This window comes from Toxorhynchites rutilus, chromosome 3 (assembly GCF_029784135.1).
Source record: "Toxorhynchites rutilus septentrionalis strain SRP chromosome 3, ASM2978413v1, whole genome shotgun sequence".
Taxonomy (NCBI): Eukaryota; Metazoa; Arthropoda; class Insecta; order Diptera; family Culicidae; genus Toxorhynchites; species Toxorhynchites rutilus.
In genome coordinates this window covers 155581931-155601257 of record NC_073746.1, presented here as the reverse complement: position 1 = coordinate 155601257, position 19327 = coordinate 155581931, and the positions used below count along the sequence as shown (strand labels likewise).

At 41.7% G+C, this 19327-nt stretch overlaps 1 protein-coding gene and 2 pseudogenes across 1 annotated transcript; 1 reads left to right on the top strand and 2 right to left on the bottom strand.

Moving 5' to 3' along the window:
• Positions 1-4098: 4098 nt before the first annotated feature.
• LOC129780955 (U4 spliceosomal RNA) lies at positions 4099-4175 on the top strand (annotated as a pseudogene).
• A 1537-nt stretch (positions 4176-5712) lies between these two features.
• Positions 5713-5789, bottom strand: LOC129780953 (U4 spliceosomal RNA; annotated as a pseudogene).
• A 2917-nt stretch (positions 5790-8706) lies between these two features.
• Positions 8707-9875, bottom strand: LOC129777739 (uncharacterized). The gene is made up of 3 exons (XM_055784197.1): positions 9720-9875; positions 9229-9587; positions 8707-9162 (listed from the first exon to the last, which is right to left on the bottom strand). Exons 1-3 carry the CDS (start codon positions 9732-9734, stop codon positions 8997-8999), a joined length of 540 nt encoding a protein of 179 aa, XP_055640172.1. The 5' UTR covers positions 9735-9875; the 3' UTR covers positions 8707-8996.
• Between the last annotated feature and the right edge of the window lie 9452 nt (positions 9876-19327).

The window sequence follows — 19327 nt, the reverse complement described above, 5'->3', positions numbered from 1 at the left end:
ACGTTTTGCCCATTTAACTCTTTGCAGTCGGAGTTAATTTCCATTGAAAGAAATCTTATCCTTCCAGAAAATCATCATTTTAGATTGTTTCATTCATAACATGTGAAGAATGACTTGGTGTAAGTGTTGTTATTTACATCTTTTCACTAGGCAAATGATGGGTGTCATTTGTTGCGCTTCAAATATTGCATATCCTTCTTGTATCGGCCGAACGAAATCCCCTTCATAATCTTTGATATCAATCAACTTAATGTGATATCGATTTCATCGCCGTTATCCACAGCATGAGCTTTTGTAAAATGTCCGAAAGATAAGACTCATAACCTATATGTATTAACTAACATATAACTTTGGTCCAATCGCGTGTTGAAACCATTGTAAATATACAAAAAAAAAAAATACTAGTTTAGGGGAGCGTCAAAGAATAATTGATTTTCAGGTGGAACGAACCCGTTTTTAAAATTAAAATTCTTAATGAAATTAACTTTTCCGTATCAAATTAGTATTCTATTTAAATGAAAAAAAACTTTGTTTTGCAAGTGGTGAAAAAATCTCATACGAAAAATGTTTTTGAGAATAACTTTATATTATAACGAAAAGAATCAGTAGCAATGTTGGAAATGTATAGACAAATGGTTAAATGAAAGACAGAGATACGTGTTTCAAGTAATTAAATTACATGATGTGAAAATTTTCAACATGAAGTTTTAAAAAGAAAACTGGCTTCGTGTTCTAATCTGATAGAGATTACACTTACGAGTTTGGGACTCAAATTATGGCCCCTAATCGAATATCGCCCCCAGACGTCGACACTGCACATCTTTCATCGAAGATACAGAATGGGATTTCATCAAGTCGATCGAAATGTAGAATCGGAGTGACTAACTCGTATACTCGCGCACGGTGTCACCAGAGATGCCAGGTTTGAAGACATTGACTTACTGTGAAGACATTATGAAAATTCAGTATGTGATAGTGTATGTGGATTTTTGGGAGATATTATTTCCATGAAATTTTTACTAAAGGGTGTCCCACATAAAATTGCATCACGGGAAAAACGCTGTATAAAATTATTCATTGGGTATTTTCTCTCAAAAATTGTTCACACTGTATTTTTATCGCAGTTTTTCCAAAATTGGAAAAAATGGCGTCACCCGAAAAACAACGTCGTGAATTGATTTTGCGCAAGCACTTGGAAAATCCTCAACTCTCTCGTTGAGACATTTGGCAAGCGATTCACTCATCTGGCAAACGGAGTGTGCCGTTCTTGACTACCGGCGTCGGCTTCCTCTGTTGAAGCAACACGAGGGCCCTTCTATCTTCAAAGGATTTCCTGAGTGGTACGATGCCAAAGGGGTCACTTTCGTACCCAAGATCATGGAACACTCCCAAAGCACCGGAACTAAGGTTCATCAAAAAATACTGGGCTATTATGAGACAGGCCCAAGGAGGTCAAATTTGATGAAGACATGAAGAAAAAGTGGGTTTCCACACAGAAGAAGCTACAGCCAGATGTTGTACAGAACCCTTTGAGTGGAGTTGAGCGTAAGGTGCGAGCCAATGAGGTACATATCTAGGTGAAGCAGTAGGCAAAGTATATTTGTATTGGGAAGTAAAATATTGTGTCGTAATTATTTGCATTCAATATGGAATGCATATAGAAGAAACAAAACAATGTATATGTGGTAAAAAGATCCAGAGAGAAGTCTTATGGTTAGTTCTCGAAAGCAGTAACATTTTCAGTGAAATTTGGATTAATTGAAGATTATTTTCTCACATCATACACGCCAACACTGAGACCCTTCAAAATATCAACAACGTGTTGTTAAATTATGAAAGTTCGTTTGTTTCTATGAACGTGGGAGAGTGAAAATGGCACATTAAAATATCCCTTTTATCCGTCTTTTTCGACGTGATTTCACAAATGTTCATTGTACGCTGTCAAATTATCCACATAATCAGTGGGAACTATTAAAAAATGTCTGTTTTAATTGGTAAAACACTTACTGAAAAAAGCACATTCACATGAAAGTGATAGGCAATCAAAGATAAACACAAATACTGAGGTCTCGATTTGAAAAATAGTTATGGCAGCGCATGCTATGTCGCTCGAAACTCTACCATCTTCGTGATAATTTACACATAAGAATGTAACGAATTAAAAATTAATAGTAATTTAAAAAAAAAATAACATGAAAAAGTTGTTGTCAGAAAAACTTTTCCACTGTAAAAGTGCCCTTATTCCAATTCATATCAATTTTTTCAGAATTACATGTCTTATAGTTTTGGAGATAGAAATTTATGAAATATTTTTTTTGACTCTTTACAAGTAGCCTAATTGTTTTTGGAATATTTCAAGTATGCAAAGTTGCTTAAATGACCAATATATTCACACTCAAAACGTTTGGCTACAGTCTGAAATAGTGTTGCCAACTCCTAAGACGAGTTGGCGTAAAATTCGTCATAAACAGAATTACAGATTTTCAGCAAAGATACAGAATTTACAGTTTTTTGACGTAGGACTACGTCTTTCATTTCTATACTGGGGTGTAAGTTCAAAGTTTCGAAAACGAAAGCGTTACGCCAGACACCGAGATTTTGAGCGTTAATAGCTCCTAAACAACTGAACGAAATGGTATGATAAACACTTCATTCGAAAGATAAAATGTCTACGCGCTCTATACTTGTTACTTTTTAATCCAAAAACTTGTTTCAATAGCCTCAAAAATGCTATTAATACAGGCTATTGAAACCACACCAATCGGTATAAAAGCGAGTGTCGCTTGGAAATCCACTCAGTTATGATTGCGTAACGATCGAGATACCATCGCTGGAACGAATGGATGTTTCTCTAACACGGATTTCAAAACCATGGAGCCTGGGGAAATCGGCCTTGCAAAATAGATACAAGCAGCGGGTACTTTTGTACTCGTTTGCATTTCTGTAAATCGGAATGTTTTCATATCACAGACTTCAAAACCATTGAGCCTGGGGAAACTGGCATTGCAATATAGATACAAGCAGCGGGTACTTTTGTACTCGTTTGCATTTCTGCAAATCGGAATGTTTCCATATCACAGACTTCAAAACCATGGAGCCTGGGGAAACTGGCATTGCAAATGAGATGCAATCAACGGGTACTTTTGTACTCGTTTGCGTTTTTGCAAATCGGAATGTTTCCCTTACACAGACTTCAAAACCATGGATCCTGGGAAAATCGGCCTTGCAAAATAGATATAAGCAGCGCGTACTTTTGTACTCGCTTGCATTTCTGCAAATCTGAATGTTTCCCTAACACAGACTTCAAAACTATAGAGCCTGGGGAAACTGGCATTGCAAATGAGATGCAATCAACGAGTACTTTTGTACTCGTTTGCGCTTTTGCAAATCGGAATGTTTCCCTAACACAGACTTCAAAACCATGGAGCTTGGGTAAACTGGCATCGGTCTTGCAAAATGATACAAGTAGCGGATACTTTTGTACTCGCTTGCATTTCTGCAAATCGGAATATTTCCCTAGCACAGACTTCAAAACCAGGGAGCCTACGGAAACTGATATTGCAAATGAGATGCAATCAACGGGTAATTTTGGACTCGTTTGCGTTTCTTCCAATCGGAATGTATCCCTAACACGGATTTCAAAACCATGAAGCGTGGGGAAATTGGCAATGCAAATGAGATGCAAACTGCGAGTACTTCTGTACTCTACTATACTTTGTTTGCAAACCGGAATGTGTTTTCCCAACACAGATTCCGAAACCAATAAGTTGGGAAAATCGGCATTGCAGATCTCGACAGTATTTTTATACTCCCATGCATTTTTACACTTCGGAAATGGTTTTGCTAACACGGTCTACAAAAGCGGGTACAAATGCAACGCTTTGGCTCGATTATTCAAGACTGCATATCACTTCATGTCACTGGCTCACTGAACTTTTGAGCATACCGTTTGATGATTTAATGATAAGTTTTTGCTGCGATAACCACTACCATTATGCATGATTTGACCTGAATTGGAATTTGTTTGCAATTGAATTCGTAAATTGTTTCATTCATTCACTAGTTTAATCAATAATTTATTCAATACATACGAAAGATAGCTCTACGCAGCGGTGATATCGTACCCAATGAAGAACATCCGAGGTGCGATTATTGCTAATTGAAAAAACACAAATGATTACTAAGCCAACGGCAGTCCTACGTCAACCTTGCGGTTATATCATAGGTATAACCTATCCATAGTTTTTTTTAATTCAATTTAAAATATAAAATTGTATTACAGTGCATATGTAGATATCCTGATATCTAAAAATGTTGAACGCAACGCAACGAGATGGCTTTTTTTGCAGGCAGTTGTTAAGCGAAATCTTGAGCGATTTGAAGAGCTTAAACTATTATTTTCGTTCCAAATTAATTATCAATCCGCCAAACATATATGAACTCATTTAAACGATCCTATGCGAGCTTCATAATGAGACACGGATCAACAATAACGATCATGTTGGGTAACTTATGTTTACAAAGCTACGTTTAACGATTCGCTGATGCTGACCTTGATGTGGAATACGGTAAATGATTTTAGTTTAGTTTTTTGAATGCTCTAATTCAGCACTCCTGTGTCAAATAAGGTATACGAATGTTTCAAAACATATAAATAAAATAGTCTTCTTCATGATTCACAGTAGTTTTATAGTATATTTTTACAAAATCGCATGTTTTAAAGGATTATAAAATACACCTATACACGTGTAAATGCGCCCCTCATTCGAGCTAACTTTTAATCGATCACCAGATGATTATTTCGCTCGTATTCAGACGTTTTTTTGGATTATAACACTTTCAAATATTGTATACATCATGCTTGCATGATGTATACAATATTTCTATGGTAACCGCTTCGAACGCTGCGGTTTGCTTATTGTGTCCTTCGCGGATAGCAGAAATAAAGTTTCTCTGTGTTGAGTGTGTTGAGGGTAATACTTTTAAAATGTCCAAGAAAAGGCAATATTCTGAAGAAAACCTAAATTATGAATGGATCAATATGATGACAGTAAACTCAAGCAATGATAAATGCAACATCTACTTGTGAATTCGAATGTTTTCATTCAAAAATGGTGATTTCTAAAACCGGTCAAATCATGATCATAATTCCTCTTTAAGGAAAATCGTTCAAAATCATAAAAATTTGAATAATTTTAACACCTAATGGTAGTATTAAAAACTAGAGATTTGGGGCTTTTCAACAAACCCAAACCCGTATCGATTATGTGTGATTTTCATAAAGAAAAATCGATTTGCATTTACTAGTAGTGATCATTTACCCTATTTCGAAAACTTTTTGAAAAAGCCTGAGGATTTTTACGTTGGTCGATGCAGAAGTAGCTGAAAAAGGATTGGATTCAACTAGGAAGCTGATCTTCAAATCGATTTGTCGTCACTTCTACACTGAACAAGTGAAACAAATTTCAAAGCGATTTGATTTCAGCGATCCAGGTATCAAAACTGCGGCCTTGATAAACTCTCAAAATTACGTCAAGATACCAAACCTTAATGATTTGATGCGCCAATTTTCTAAATTCTTGATTAGTTTTCGAGTTATGCAACCCAACACGCCATGAAATGCACTTTGTTCACCATGAAAAAAACTATGGATAGGTTATACCTATGATATAACCGCAAGGTTGACGTAGGACTGCCGTTGGCTTAGTAATCATTTGTGTTTTTTCAATTAGCAATAATCGCACCTCGGATGTTCTTCATTGGGTACGATATCACCGCTGCGTAGAGCTATCTTTCGTATGTATTGAATAAATTATTGATTAAACTAGTGAATGAATGAAACAATTTACGAATTCAATTGCAAACAAATTCCAATTCAGGTCAAATCATGCATAATGGTAGTGGTTATCGCAGCAAAAACTTATCATTAAATCATCAAACGGTATGCTCAAAAGTTCAGTGAGCCAGTGACATGAAGTGATATGCAGTCTTGAATAATCGAGCCAAAGCGTTGCATTTGTACCCGCTTTTGTAGACCGTGTTAGCAAAACCATTTCCGAAGTGTAAAAATGCATGGGAGTATAAAAATACTGTCGAGATCTGCAATGCCGATTTTCCCAACTTATTGGTTTCGGAATCTGTGTTGGGAAAACACATTCCGGTTTGCAAACAAAGTATAGTAGAGTACAGAAGTACTCGCAGTTTGCATCTCATTTGCATTGCCAATTTCCCCACGCTTCATGGTTTTGAAATCCGTGTTAGGGATACATTCCGATTGGAAGAAACGCAAACGAGTCCAAAATTACCCGTTGATTGCATCTCATTTGCAATATCAGTTTCCGTAGGCTCCCTGGTTTTGAAGTCTGTGCTAGGGAAATATTCCGATTTGCAGAAATGCAAGCGAGTACAAAAGTATCCGCTACTTGTATCATTTTGCAAGACCGATGCCAGTTTACCCAAGCTCCATGGTTTTGAAGTCTGTGTTAGGGAAACATTCCGATTTGCAAAAGCGCAAACGAGTACAAAAGTACTCGTTGATTGCATCTCATTTGCAATGCCAGTTTCCCCAGGCTCTATAGTTTTGAAGTCTGTGTTAGGGAAACATTCAGATTTGCAGAAATGCAAGCGAGTACAAAAGTTCGCGCTGCTTATATCTATTTTGCAAGGCCGATTTTCCCAGGATCCATGGTTTTGAAGTCTGTGTAAGGGAAACATTCCGATTTGCAAAAACGCAAACGAGTACAAAAGTACCCGTTGATTGCATCTCATTTGCAATGCCAGTTTCCCCAGGCTCCATGGTTTTGAAGTCTGTGATATGGAAACATTCCGATTTGCAGAAATGCAAACGAGTACAAAAGTACCCGCTGCTTGTATCTATATTGCAATGCCAGTTTCCCCAGGCTCAATGGTTTTGAAGTCTGTGATATGAAAACATTCCGATTTACAGAAATGCAAACGAGTACAAAAGTACCCGCTGCTTGTATCTATTTTGCAAGGCCGATTTCCCCAGGCTCCATGGTTTTGAAATCCGTGTTAGAGAAACATCCATTCGTTCCAGCGATGGTATCTCGATCGTTACGCAATCATAACTGAGTGGATTTCCAAGCGACACTCGCTTTTATACCGATTGGTGTGGTTTCAATAGCCTGTATTAATAGCATTTTTGAGGCTATTGAAACAAGTTTTTGGATTAAAAAGTAACAAGTATAGAGCGCGTAGACATTTTATCTTTCGAATGAAGTGTTTATCATACCATTTCGTTCAGTTGTTTAGGAGCTATTAACGCTCAAAATCTCGGTGTCTGGCGTAACGCTTTCGTTTTCGAAACTTTGAACTTACACCCCAGTATAGAAATGAAAGACGTAGTCCTACGTCAAAATGTAAGAACAAATAAGGAAACCAGACCATAAAGGTTAACGCCGAATTGTATGCAAACATGTTTGTTGCGCTTCCCCCATAGCGCAAGCAGCGAGTGAAATCCAGAAAACATACCTACTTCATTCGTTAAATTGTTTACTTGTTTTACTATCTTTACTGTTTGTGTTCTGTTAAAAAAAAACTGAATGAATGTTGAGTCTAATGGTATGTAGTATAGCAATATATCACAATGACGAAATCAAAGATGTAATCCTACGTCAGAAAGGAGTCAGGATGAAATTGGATCGACTCTTTGGAATCAATTTCACAATTATGGTCAGCTTTCTACATTGACTGTCTACGAATATACGGAAACATTTGTGCCTGAACTCAAGTAGCGGGTATAGACTGACGAGAAACAAACGAAAAAATAGTAGAAACACTTCAGACGCTATAAAACAAACGGGGTGCGTTAGTATCGGAAATATTTCCTAGATAGATGTTGAACTTGCATCTATGAACACTACAATTTGCACAACTAGTAAATTGCGTCAACAATCATTCCATTCCTTCTTAATGGGGTGTCTCTAATCGTTACTATCGCGTTAGATATATACCTAGCGATTAATCTAAATATTCTGGCTGATGGAGCACGGCTAAGATCAGATGGCTTAAGTTTAATGGCGCAGGTGTTAGTTTGAATGATGTGAGTAAAGTTGGCGCATTTAAATGAACGATCAAACTAGTTCCTCTTTGAAGGCTAACTGAGCGTGACTCTGACCGCTGGCTCTGTATGAAAGTTATGATTGTGTGAAACGTGCTTCCACGAACCATTTCACCCTGAGTGTTTTCGCAGATCAATATCGAAACCTTCGGGAAAAACTCGCAAAAAATTGAGACACCAAGTATCTCAAATCTTCCAACATGTTTTCGGTTCTTATTGTTCAACAAGTCTGAAGTTTGTCGAACTGTCGTAGGTCAGTTTTTTACTGGGTGTTGCACCATTTGAAGGATCTAGTCAACCGAGTCGGATCCCTGATCCAACGTGACGTGCACCCAACTTATAGCCCCAACTGACATTTTCTGTTCCAACCAATTAAGAAAAAAATGAAAAGGAAGCGATTCTACATGATTCCAGCGGTTCAGATTTGGAAGCCTTCCGCGTGTAGAGTTTCAGGGAACCTATGAACAATGAAGGCCATATTTCGAAGACTTTCGGTTTTCTCTTCATCAATGCTTAGTTTTTCTTTCTGAGACCTCTTGAGTCTTGAATCTTTGTGCACCCACCCTATATAGAAAAAAATATGTAGGTGGGCCTATTTTTTCGAATATATCGGCAAGAAAAGTACGTTTCATGTTTATAATTTAGAATTGCATTCAATTTTCTTATAATAATCTGCTTTTCTCTGCACAAAACAAAAATGCTACACAAAAAGGAACACTATCTTTACACATGCACAACATAACGAATCACATTTGAGACATTATTTACATAAAACAATCATGGCAGTGTGGGTGGCAAGCAACGGAAGCTTGATTTGGTTAGCACTGAAGGGGGAGTAAATGGTTAAAGCACAGATAAGGATATTCAGAGAAGGGGTCGGCTAGAAATCGGGTTGAGGTCAGAGGGGTATCACAATTTAGTTGCAGTATGGGAAGTTTGGGCAGCTGTGTGGGGAGACTCCAGCAGGGTACTGACGTTCGGTGTATCCTGGCAGTGGAGCGGCATGTGGAGCTCCAGCTGGAGCAGAGTTATCACAGTATGGGTAGTTCGGGCAACTCTGTGGGTTCACACCAGCTGGGTATCTGTGGGGAATGCGGTATTTAGTGAATGTTCACAATTCAGTCCGATGTGGACGAAGCTTAACATACTTGTCACCTCCGGCGGTTGGGGCTGGGGCGGCCAAATGGTTGTGGGCTGGTCCGGAAACAGCTGGGTACGAGTTCCAGCTTGGCTGAGCATTCCAGGCTGGGGCAGCTGGCTGGTGGTTCCAGGCTGGCTGGGCATTCCATGCGGGTTGTGGAGCAGCGTTCCAGCTTGGCTGAGCGTTCCAGTTCGGGTTCCACTGGTTGGCAGCGTGGTTGTTATGTGGCTGTGGGTTGTGCAGGGCAGCGTTGTCGCAGTTGGGGTATGATGGGCAAGCAGCTGGATTAACTCCAGCTGGGAATCTCGCCGCTTCCTGGTGCTGAGGGGCAGCAATAACAACGGCGGCAAAAGCCAAAACAGCGATCTGCAAACACACAGTCATTACGTTAGATTCACTTTCGCTTTCCACACTAAATCACAAGCTTTCAAGGAATTGTCCTTCTTGTAGCACTATTCGTCATAACATATCCTGTTTCATCACTTCACTAGTTCTTACCATTTTCGAGTACATTTTTGTAGATTTAATTATTCACTTTTGTTTCAATTGGACTTTGATATTACCGTAACGGTTTCCGTCGCTTAACACAAAACTTCCAATTGAGTACCGAACACTGATCTTTGGAGGATCAATCCATGTCTTTTATAGCAACACCACACCCAGCCCTCGCTCTCGGGACCCAATATATCTATATTCTAACATGACCTGTATACTCATTTCTCTACAGTTCATGGGTTCGGGTAAGTCTAAGTAAATGTTCATGTGCATGAAAGAGATCGCGAACAGGATTTGCCGTTCTATTTAGCTCCTTGGTCATCGGATCGAGTTGCAGTCCAAACCACTGCTGACTGAAACAGCGTGAGCGGAGACGGGTGGCGATTGTTGTGCTCTTTGAGAGCGTGGTGACGTTGGTTTGGCTCGCGGAAATGGATACGAGCGCGAAAGAAAGAGACATCGGTACCTGGGTCGCCGGCGCCAATGAACGATGCCGAACTGCGACAGCAATTACAACAACGACAACAACTGCAAAAAAAAATTGTACCACGAATAGTAATAGTATTGACTGTAGAGTCGATCGCCTAATATATTTATCTTAACATGCTTTACTGTATATACGTGAGGTGTAAAAGTATAAATAATAACAAGTTGCCCTTGATTGCTGGTCCGGAAAAGTATGATTCTTGCCGTATAAATTAATCTTTCCTCCTTGCGGACACAAACTCGGAACCGCTTCTTGAGTGCTGAACCCACAGTCAACGATATGCCGCGCTTGCGTTGCGTCTTATGTGAATCATTTTTTGTTGTTACTGCGATCATAACACACGACATGCTGTCGCAACAGCGAGGTGTTCCCGCGCTTTTTTCTGATCTGACAAAGATGATCATGGACACGCGATCCAGGTGCTGTGAACAACCCGGAGAGAAGTTGTAACGGTTCTTGCTTTTCATTTTTGTTCTTTTACATCGAACTGTGCTGCGGAAAGTGTGTTTGAATGAAAGTGAAAATATGTAGATTGAAGTTCACTAGTCAGATTATCAGAAGCGTTGATAACATGCTGCCAGCTCAATGACACATTAAGGAAAAGGAATCACTAAATCCCCTTCCAAATTTTACGATACTTCTGATGTGGAACGATAGGTAGAGGTTGAACACCGGCATCGACATTTTATCACATTCTGTTTATTTTATTTGGCTCATCCGCTGTGTTAACTTCACACTACTATTTATGGAACCTATAACAGTTGTGCTTTGCTGACCCATTCACAAAATCACCTGTTTCACTCAATTTCGTATCGAGCTCTATCGTGATTGTTGTTATTTATTCAATTTGAATCGCCTCGACGGCTTATGGTTTTACGTGATATTTGTTACATTTTGCGTGACAAACTGGTTCATATTAAAGCACAAAATTAGAACCACTCGCAAATAATGAATTTAGGTTTGTGAACTGAACTGTAAATTTCATCTCAAATCGACTAATACTTCTCTATGAATATGGTTACAAATGCTTAAAGTTTGTAGTAAAATCGTCATAAAAAAATTGTCACATACAAAAGCAATTTAAGGGGGTAGTACACTATGAACACCATAAAAAGTATGAGATTTTCGCGGTTATGATTAATCTGATATCACAGTTTTATTAGGTATATAGAGGAACTGGTATAAATTCGGTACCCCGTGGGTAATTTGGTACCCAACCGGATCTCCGGCGGTAATGAGCGCACTCTGGTGGTGAATAAAAAAAAAGTGTTCTAGTAATGTAGTAACAAACCAAGAGCTTGAGCTTGGGTAGACTGTACAATTCGTAGTTGCTCTCCGTGATTGACCTGAACCAACCAAATTGCACAAAGAACACACAGAATGACGCTTGGGACTAGAAAATCATTCTCGTTTTGCAATTTCCGGTGATTCGAGCTTTAAATGGTCAATAACGACGCCGGCCACGTCCTTACAGTCACCAGGGGAAGGGAAGGAATGTTAGTATGATATTCGCCGCCCGAAGGCTAGAAGGGTCGCCTCTATAGCGTGGTTCCCTAGCGTTTATCATGGGAGTGAGGGTTGTTAGTAGGGAGAGGTAAAAATCAGGATTCACTGAGGTAAGTGATGTGATTATGTAAACGTGAACTATCGACCACTCGGAAAAACGCAGTTCCGAAAATCGAATGCTTCATAACATTCATCTATTATTCATCGCGTACATTTTCATCGAACTCTAAACACAACGACGGAGAGTTATCTTTGGGCTACCTAACTAAGAAAACTCCTTCAAACCCAATCTGACTGGCGATATGTTTCGTTATTTATCATGCGTTTCCTTCATCGAACTCTAATCGCGACAGCAGAAAATTATTCTTGGGAAACCTGACGAGGTAACCGAGAAAATTTCTCTAAACTTAATCGAACCGGCAACATATTGCCTTATTTATTGTGCATATTCTTTATCGTATTACAATCGCGGCAGCACAAAGTTGTTCATGGATCGGCAGCACAAAGTAATTCGGATCGGGGATATATTTCAATATTTAAAATGTATACTCTTCATTGAACTCCAATCACGATGGCAAAAAATTATTGTAATTTAAAGGTAACCTAAAAAAATCTCCTAAAATTAACTGGACCGGCGATATATTTCGTTATTTATCGTGCCTGCTATTTAACAAACTCCACTCGGGTTTGGGAATTATTTTTTAAATAATCAATTACATTACATAAACTCACATGTATAACTGAAAATGAACACATAACCTTATCTTATTTTATCAATAGATGCAGATTAACACAACCGAGCACACGGAAAATCGAGTACAATAATGGAATAAAATTGTCTATAAAAGTTTTAACATTATTGAACGAAACAAAAATCAATGGAAACTTTCATTGATTTTTTCCAATTTTGAAAACAAAACATTTACCACCATACCACACTTTAGTGAATCAAATACAAAAATAATGTAGATACACATATATCTATGCACGAAATAAGAACAAATGAACACCTAAAACACTGAAACTCAAAACTTCAGCTTTCCTATCGCTGCATTCCTCTTCACTTTCTTTAATAAAAAGCTAATCTAATAAAAACATTTATAATCGATCTTTCTCTTCAAACATTTTTCGGATCGATTAGGAAAAAGCGCTTTGTCACCTCACTACCGACGCATCAAGAGAAAAAAAAACAGAGTGAAACTAAACCCGGAGCGAACTGAAAATACGTCTATACTCTACGACGGCTTGGGTGAACTCAGTAATGTAGTAACAAACCAAGATGCCAAAAACCCAAAATATCTGTGTTTTTTAAAAAAATTCAAGTTTTGTTGTTATTGAAATCTCGAACATTTTTCATGTGCGTCTTTTGAAAAATCATTGAAAGTCGAATAGCCGATTTTAAATATTAAAGCTGATTTGGATCAAGAAATTGATGTTCAACGAATTCGAGTAAGTGTATCGAGATTTTAATCACAAATTTCATAGATTTCATTCCAAAGTGAAAATTCGGTATGCTGGTACCCCAATGCAAACACAGTGTTGATGATACACTATGCTAAGTATTGCATGCCCATGCAGCAAAGGCTTTTGAGTAGTCTTACTTTTTTAGTTGGAAATAAATCGAGATGAAATTTGTTCACTTTTTCTTGGAAAAATCGTGTTTTTGTTCCTCTTTGTTTTGTAAAATTGCATGCTTTTTCGTCAAAGTTGAGTTAATTTACGGAGAATAGTGTACTTCACTTCTATTTTGTATGAAAATGTAAAAAAATACATTTTTCAGTGATTTCAGGACGACTCTTTTAATTTGAAAAAAATAAAAAAATTGGGTTCCAAATTTATACCTAGGCATCTCGGGTACTCGAATTTGAGTTGTTTCACTTCTATGCTGAAAGCTCCGAGCCAAATCAAGATTTTTGAAATCGGTTTGCGGGGAAATGTCCACAATAGATCCCTTCATAAGCTGACGTGATATGAAGAAATTCCGATCATTTGCCAAGAGCTAATTCCAAAAAAACAAAATGGGGTACCGAATTTGTACCAGTTTCCTCAATTATTTAACAAACAAAAAAAATAAATGTCTGTCTTCTTACGTAGGATTTTTTTCAAATATTGATTTTTGACGAAACGGCGACATTTTTTTGTAAAAAAAATGCGTTTTTGCCTAACGGAACCAAAACATTTATGAAAATTTTATTTTTCAAAATATAAAAAAATCCTACGTACGATGCCAGGAAATTTAGTGAGAATCTGGGAAAATCTATTTCATCAAAATCGGATGGACCGCTCCGGAGGTAGAACTCCCACCAGTTCACAAAACTTAGTTTCGAGAAAAACGCGTTTTAAATTTTGGATCCGCGCTCTTTATGCAAAGACTTAGGTCCACATTAGTTTGTATCTTTGGAACAGAGCATCGGACAAACCTGGGACAAAAACTACAGTGAAGAAGACATCCCAGAGAACATTTTAGGCCAGATTTTATAAATTGTTTTCAAGTTTCCATAGTGTACTACCCCCCCAAAATAAAAATTCAATACAACATAGGGGAAGGCGGGGAAGACGGCCACGCGAGGTAAGATAGTCACTCTCTAGATTATTGAAACAATCAATTATTGGACAATTATAATACATTGTTTTAGTGTATTGCATTACCCTCAATTATGTATGCCTATTTTGGTGTGTGTGTGTGTGTTTTTTTTTTTTTAAAGAGGTGAGGAACGCTCTACCAGCCTTACCTGGGAAGGGTTAACCCAGACGTCGAGTGGGGATCGCACCCACAAAAACCAAGCTCTCTACTCGTTGCCTTATTCCCCCTGGGACCACATCTAGGCGACTACTTCAGGGGGCGCCTGTGCTCATGCACTTCTCGAGTTTTCAACGCTAACTAGCGTTGTCCTTCCCTTTTTCTCAATATTTTTTTCTTTCCATTCGTTATTAATTCCACTGCGCTGATGTCCTCTTCGCAGGCATTTTGAATTTACCCGTCGAGACGTGAACCGATTAGGAATTGCCCTCCAACTTGACGCACAACCCGTCACAGCCACCCTCGCGGGGTTTCTCACCTGTCGAGACGTGAACCGATTAGGAAGCGCCCTCCAACTTGACGCGCGCCCCGTCACAGTCACCCTCGCAGGATTTCTCTTCCCAACGGAGCGCCGATTTGGCAGTGCCCTCCAACCTGACGCGCACTCCGTCACAGCTACTCTCGTGGGGTATTCACCATTTTGATCGTGGCTTCATCCTTGATGCTCGTTCCTTCGAAATGTTCGCGGTGTTCCTCCATCCAGGCCACGATCAGGCGTTGTCAGGCAGGCCTTTTGCTGTTCTCAGCTCTCGTGGGGTATACACCAGTTTGAAGACGCCCTCCTTGACACTCACTCCGTCGTAGTTATTAAATCGGCATCCGTTTACCTGTCGAGACGTGCACCGATTAGGAAGCGCCCTCCAACTTGACGCGCGCCCCGTCACAGTCACCCTCGCAGGATTTCTTTTCCCAGCGGAGAGCCGATTAGGTGGTGCCCTCCAACACAACGCGCACCCCGTCACAGCTACTCTCGTGAGGTACCATCTCTTGCAACAGCCGTCGCCGTTGTTCACCTTTCACCGTCGGACGTTCTCAGCACTTTGGTCAGCCCTCCACCTTCGCTGCAGCTCCGACATGATTTGTGTGATTGCACTGCTCACGGCATTCCAGATCATCTCGTCGCGACACATCTCCTCCACAATATTCCCGACATGAAGTGCAGGCAGCCCCTCGCGCCTTTCGGTGAACCTGGGACAGACTCCGGTGTTTCCTCCATATCTCCACACTCCGGACAGAGGGGTGAAACTGCGTGCCCGAACCGGTGTAGATATTGCCTGAAACAGCCATGCCCAGACAGAAACTGCGTCAAGTAAAAGTTAACTTCACCGTGTTTCCTGTTCAACCAGGTCGAAAGTACCGGTATCAGCCTGTACGTCCATCTACCATTTTCTGCCGTATCCCATTCATACTGCCATTTGTCCAACGACTCCGCTCTCATCAATTTCCGGATACCTCTGCTTTCCCGTCGCTTGTAGCACTCGCTATCTTCCGCCAGAGTGATGCAGATGGGAATCATTCCGGTGATTACACACACAGCTTCTGTCGAAATGGTCCTATAAGCACTTACGACTCGCATGGCCATGAGTCGGAATGTGCTGTTCAGCTTCCTCCGATTTCGGTGGGTTTCCAGAGCCGCCAACCAGACAGGGCCACCATACCTCAGTATCGACGAAGATACACTTGCCAAGAGACGCCTCTTGCTGCTGCTTGGGCCAAAGCTATTTGGCATGATCCTCGCCACCACGTTGATGGCCTTTGACGCCTTCCCACATGCATAGTCGACGTGCTGGTTGAAGTTCAGCCGGTCGTCGATCATGACTCCGAGGTACTTCACCGCCCGCTTCGAAACGATGGTATGTCCTCCGACCGATACCTCTGCCCGCAGCACTGCCTTACGATTGCTCACTAACAGTACCTCGGTTTTGTGATGTGCCATCTGGAGCTTTACGCTGTCCATCCAACTACCGATCATGTCTACAGCCTCAGTCGCCAACATTTCCACCTCCTGAAGCGTCTCGCCGATTACCGTTGTTACGATGTCGTCCGCGAAGCCCACGATCTCCACACCTCTGGGTAGCTTCAGCCTTAGAACACCGTCGTACATCGTGTTCCAAAGCGTGGGACCTAGGATGGAACCTTGTGGAACTCCCGCCGAGATATTCTTCACTATCTGTCCCCTGTCTGTGTTGTATACCAGGATCCGATTCTGGAAATAACTCCTCAGTATCCTGTACAGGTAGCCAGGGACCTTCAATCTGTGTAGCGCCTCGGCGATGGCCTCCCAGCTGGCACTATTGAAGGCGTTCTTCACGTCAATCAAAATCACCACGCAGTAACGGTCGCCTCTTCGTTTTTGTTCAAGCGAGACCTGAGCTTTCTCGATAACTGTCCGAATAGCGTCCACTGTCGACTTTCCTTTCCGGAACCCGAACTGCATTTTCGACAATCCGTGGTCATCCTCCGTGCATTTCACCAGTCTGTTGAGAATAACCCTTTCCAAGAGCTTTCCCAAAGTATCCAACAAACAAATAGGCCTATACGACGCTGGATTTCCAGGTGGCTTTCCTGGTTTCGGGAGCAGCACCAACTTTTGTATCTTCCATTCCGCAGGGAAGAGACCGTCATCCAGGCATTTCTGCAGGACCACCCTGAACATGTCGGGGAAAGCAAGGATCGCCGATTTCAGGGCCACATTGGGGATTCCGTCGGGGCCGGGTGCTTTTTTCAACTTTAAACCTTTTGCCACCGCGATGAGTTCTTCGTTGGTGACTTGTGCGTTCTCTGCTTCGTCCTCACCGTACAGTGTGGGTGGCCACGTCGGTGGGTCGTGCTGCGGAAAGAGTCCATTCACAATGACCTCGAGTTTTTCCGGACATAATTCCATGGGAGTCGTTGAACTACGGAATTTCGCCATCACGATTCGATATGCTTCACCCCAAGGATTTGCGTCGACGTCTGGACACAGCTCCCTATAGCAGTTCGATTTGCTCCTACGTATCTCTCGTTTCAAGGCGGCTCTGGTCGCTCGGAAAGACGCGCGGTGCTCCTCTCTCTCTACATCGGTTCGTGCCCTCTGGACTCTTCTTCTGGCTCGTAGACAGTTAGCGCGGAGGATGCTGAGTGTCTCGTTCCACCAGTAGGCTGGACGTCGTTCATTCGTCGGGTTCAGTCTTCTCGGCATCGCTGTATCGCATGCCCTCACCAATGTTCCTGTCAGCCCGTCGGCGCTCAGATTAAGAGTTCTGCTGTCTATGCGTAGTGCTTCGACGAAAAGCTCCTTGTCAAAAACCTTTGTCCTCCACTTCCGCTCAAAGGTTCTTGTATTCCGTACCGCTGCGGGATTCCGTTGGCCGACACTATACAGGATTGCCTGGTGGTCGCTGTGTGTGTATCCCTCCGACACTCTCCACTTCGTGTTAGCCGCCAGTGATGGACTGCAGAAAGTTACATCGATGATGGATTCGCGGCCGTTCCTTCGAAAGGTGCTGCTAGTGCCTTCGTTCAGAAGTGTGACATCTAGTTTTGCGAAGGCTTCTAGTAGGCTGTACCCCCTGGCGTTGGTGCATCTGCTTCCCCACTCCTCAGTCCAGGCGTTGAAGTCTCCTCCGATGATGACTGGTTTGCGGCCGCTGACCTTATCCGTGAGTACGTCCAACATCTCGTGAAACTGCTCCGCTGACCATCTTGGGGGTGCATAGCAACTACACATGAAGATTCCGTTGATTTTGACGATCACGAAACCTTCCTGTGAGCTTTCCACCACTTCTTGGATGGGGTACCTTCCCATCACTAGTATTGCAGCCATCCCTGCTTTATCCACCACCCATTTTCCGTTATCGCGAGGAACTCGGTACGATTCTGCGATCATTGCAACGTCGCATTTAGTTTCAGTTGTTGACTGCCACAACAATTGCTGTGCTATGTCGCAATGATTCAGGTTGAGCTGGGTAACCTCCATTACTGCGAACCCGCAATCGCCTTTTTGTACGCCGGACATTTGAAGCTACCTGTGACGTGGTCGTTTCCGTCCTCCTTGCACAACATGCACCTCGGTTGCTTTGTGCAGTCTCTAGCAACGTGACCTTCCGTCCCGCACTTCCTGCACAATTTCGATCTGTCAGGACCACCGCAGTTTTTCGCCTGGTGACCGAAGCCCATGAATTGAAAGCATCTCTCCATTTGCTTGGCCATACGAGGGGTAGCTTTCATCGGGCACACGGACCACCCCACTTTTATTTTACCCTTCTCCACCAGTTTATTCGCAGCTTGTTTCGAGAGCCGTATCGAGGCCGTTTGTGTCCCACCGTATGCCTTTCTCAGCCGGATTGTCATTGGCACATCGCGAAGGTCACATTGTGACTGTACCGCAGTTCTCAATTCCTCAACAGTCGTGATCTCGTCCAGATACCGGCACTCGATGGTTGATTCCTGAGAGAGAGCTCTCACCTTCGCCTCCTCCCCTAGTGTTGTTTGAAAGCAGAGCTCTTAACCGCTGGATCTTTTTTAAGCTCGAAGAGCATCTCGCCTTTCTGCGTGCGCCTAGTTTTCACGACGTTCTCGCCCAGTGTCTGCAATTCCGGATCGTCTCTCACTTTCCGAAGGATAGCTGCATACGATACTCCTGTTGACACTTCAACGATCAAAGCATCGCCCTTGATTCGCTCCACTCGAGGTCCGAGTTTCTTCTTTTCCTGCTCACCTATTTTTTCTTCTTCTCCTTCTGTTTTTTGCGTTTTTCTGCCTGGTTATCGACAGTACGCCATTCACTGCTTTCACCTCCTTTCGCGTTACTCAGATCGTTCTTGGCCTTTTTCAGCTCTTCTTCTTCTCCTGGGGTGTGCCTCCTTCTCTTGTCCGATCGTGTGTTCAGAGGACCCTTCGGCGTCTCAAGTATCTCGACGGGTTTCTCATTCGCCTCGAGCAGAGCCTTTTCAGCACCCTCTGCTCTCATCTGCAGCTCCTTATGCTCGCGTTCAGCAACCATGACGACTGATCTGATGCTCGTCACCAGATGTTTTATTTTTAAGTGGACATTGT

Bases quoted from the DNA above. Each gene is read 5' to 3' on its own strand.
- LOC129777739 (XM_055784197.1), bottom strand. The intron at 9,163-9,228 runs GTATGTTAAGCT...CATTCCCCACAG, and splicing joins CCAACCGCCGGAGGTGACAA to ATACCCAGCTGGTGTGAACC.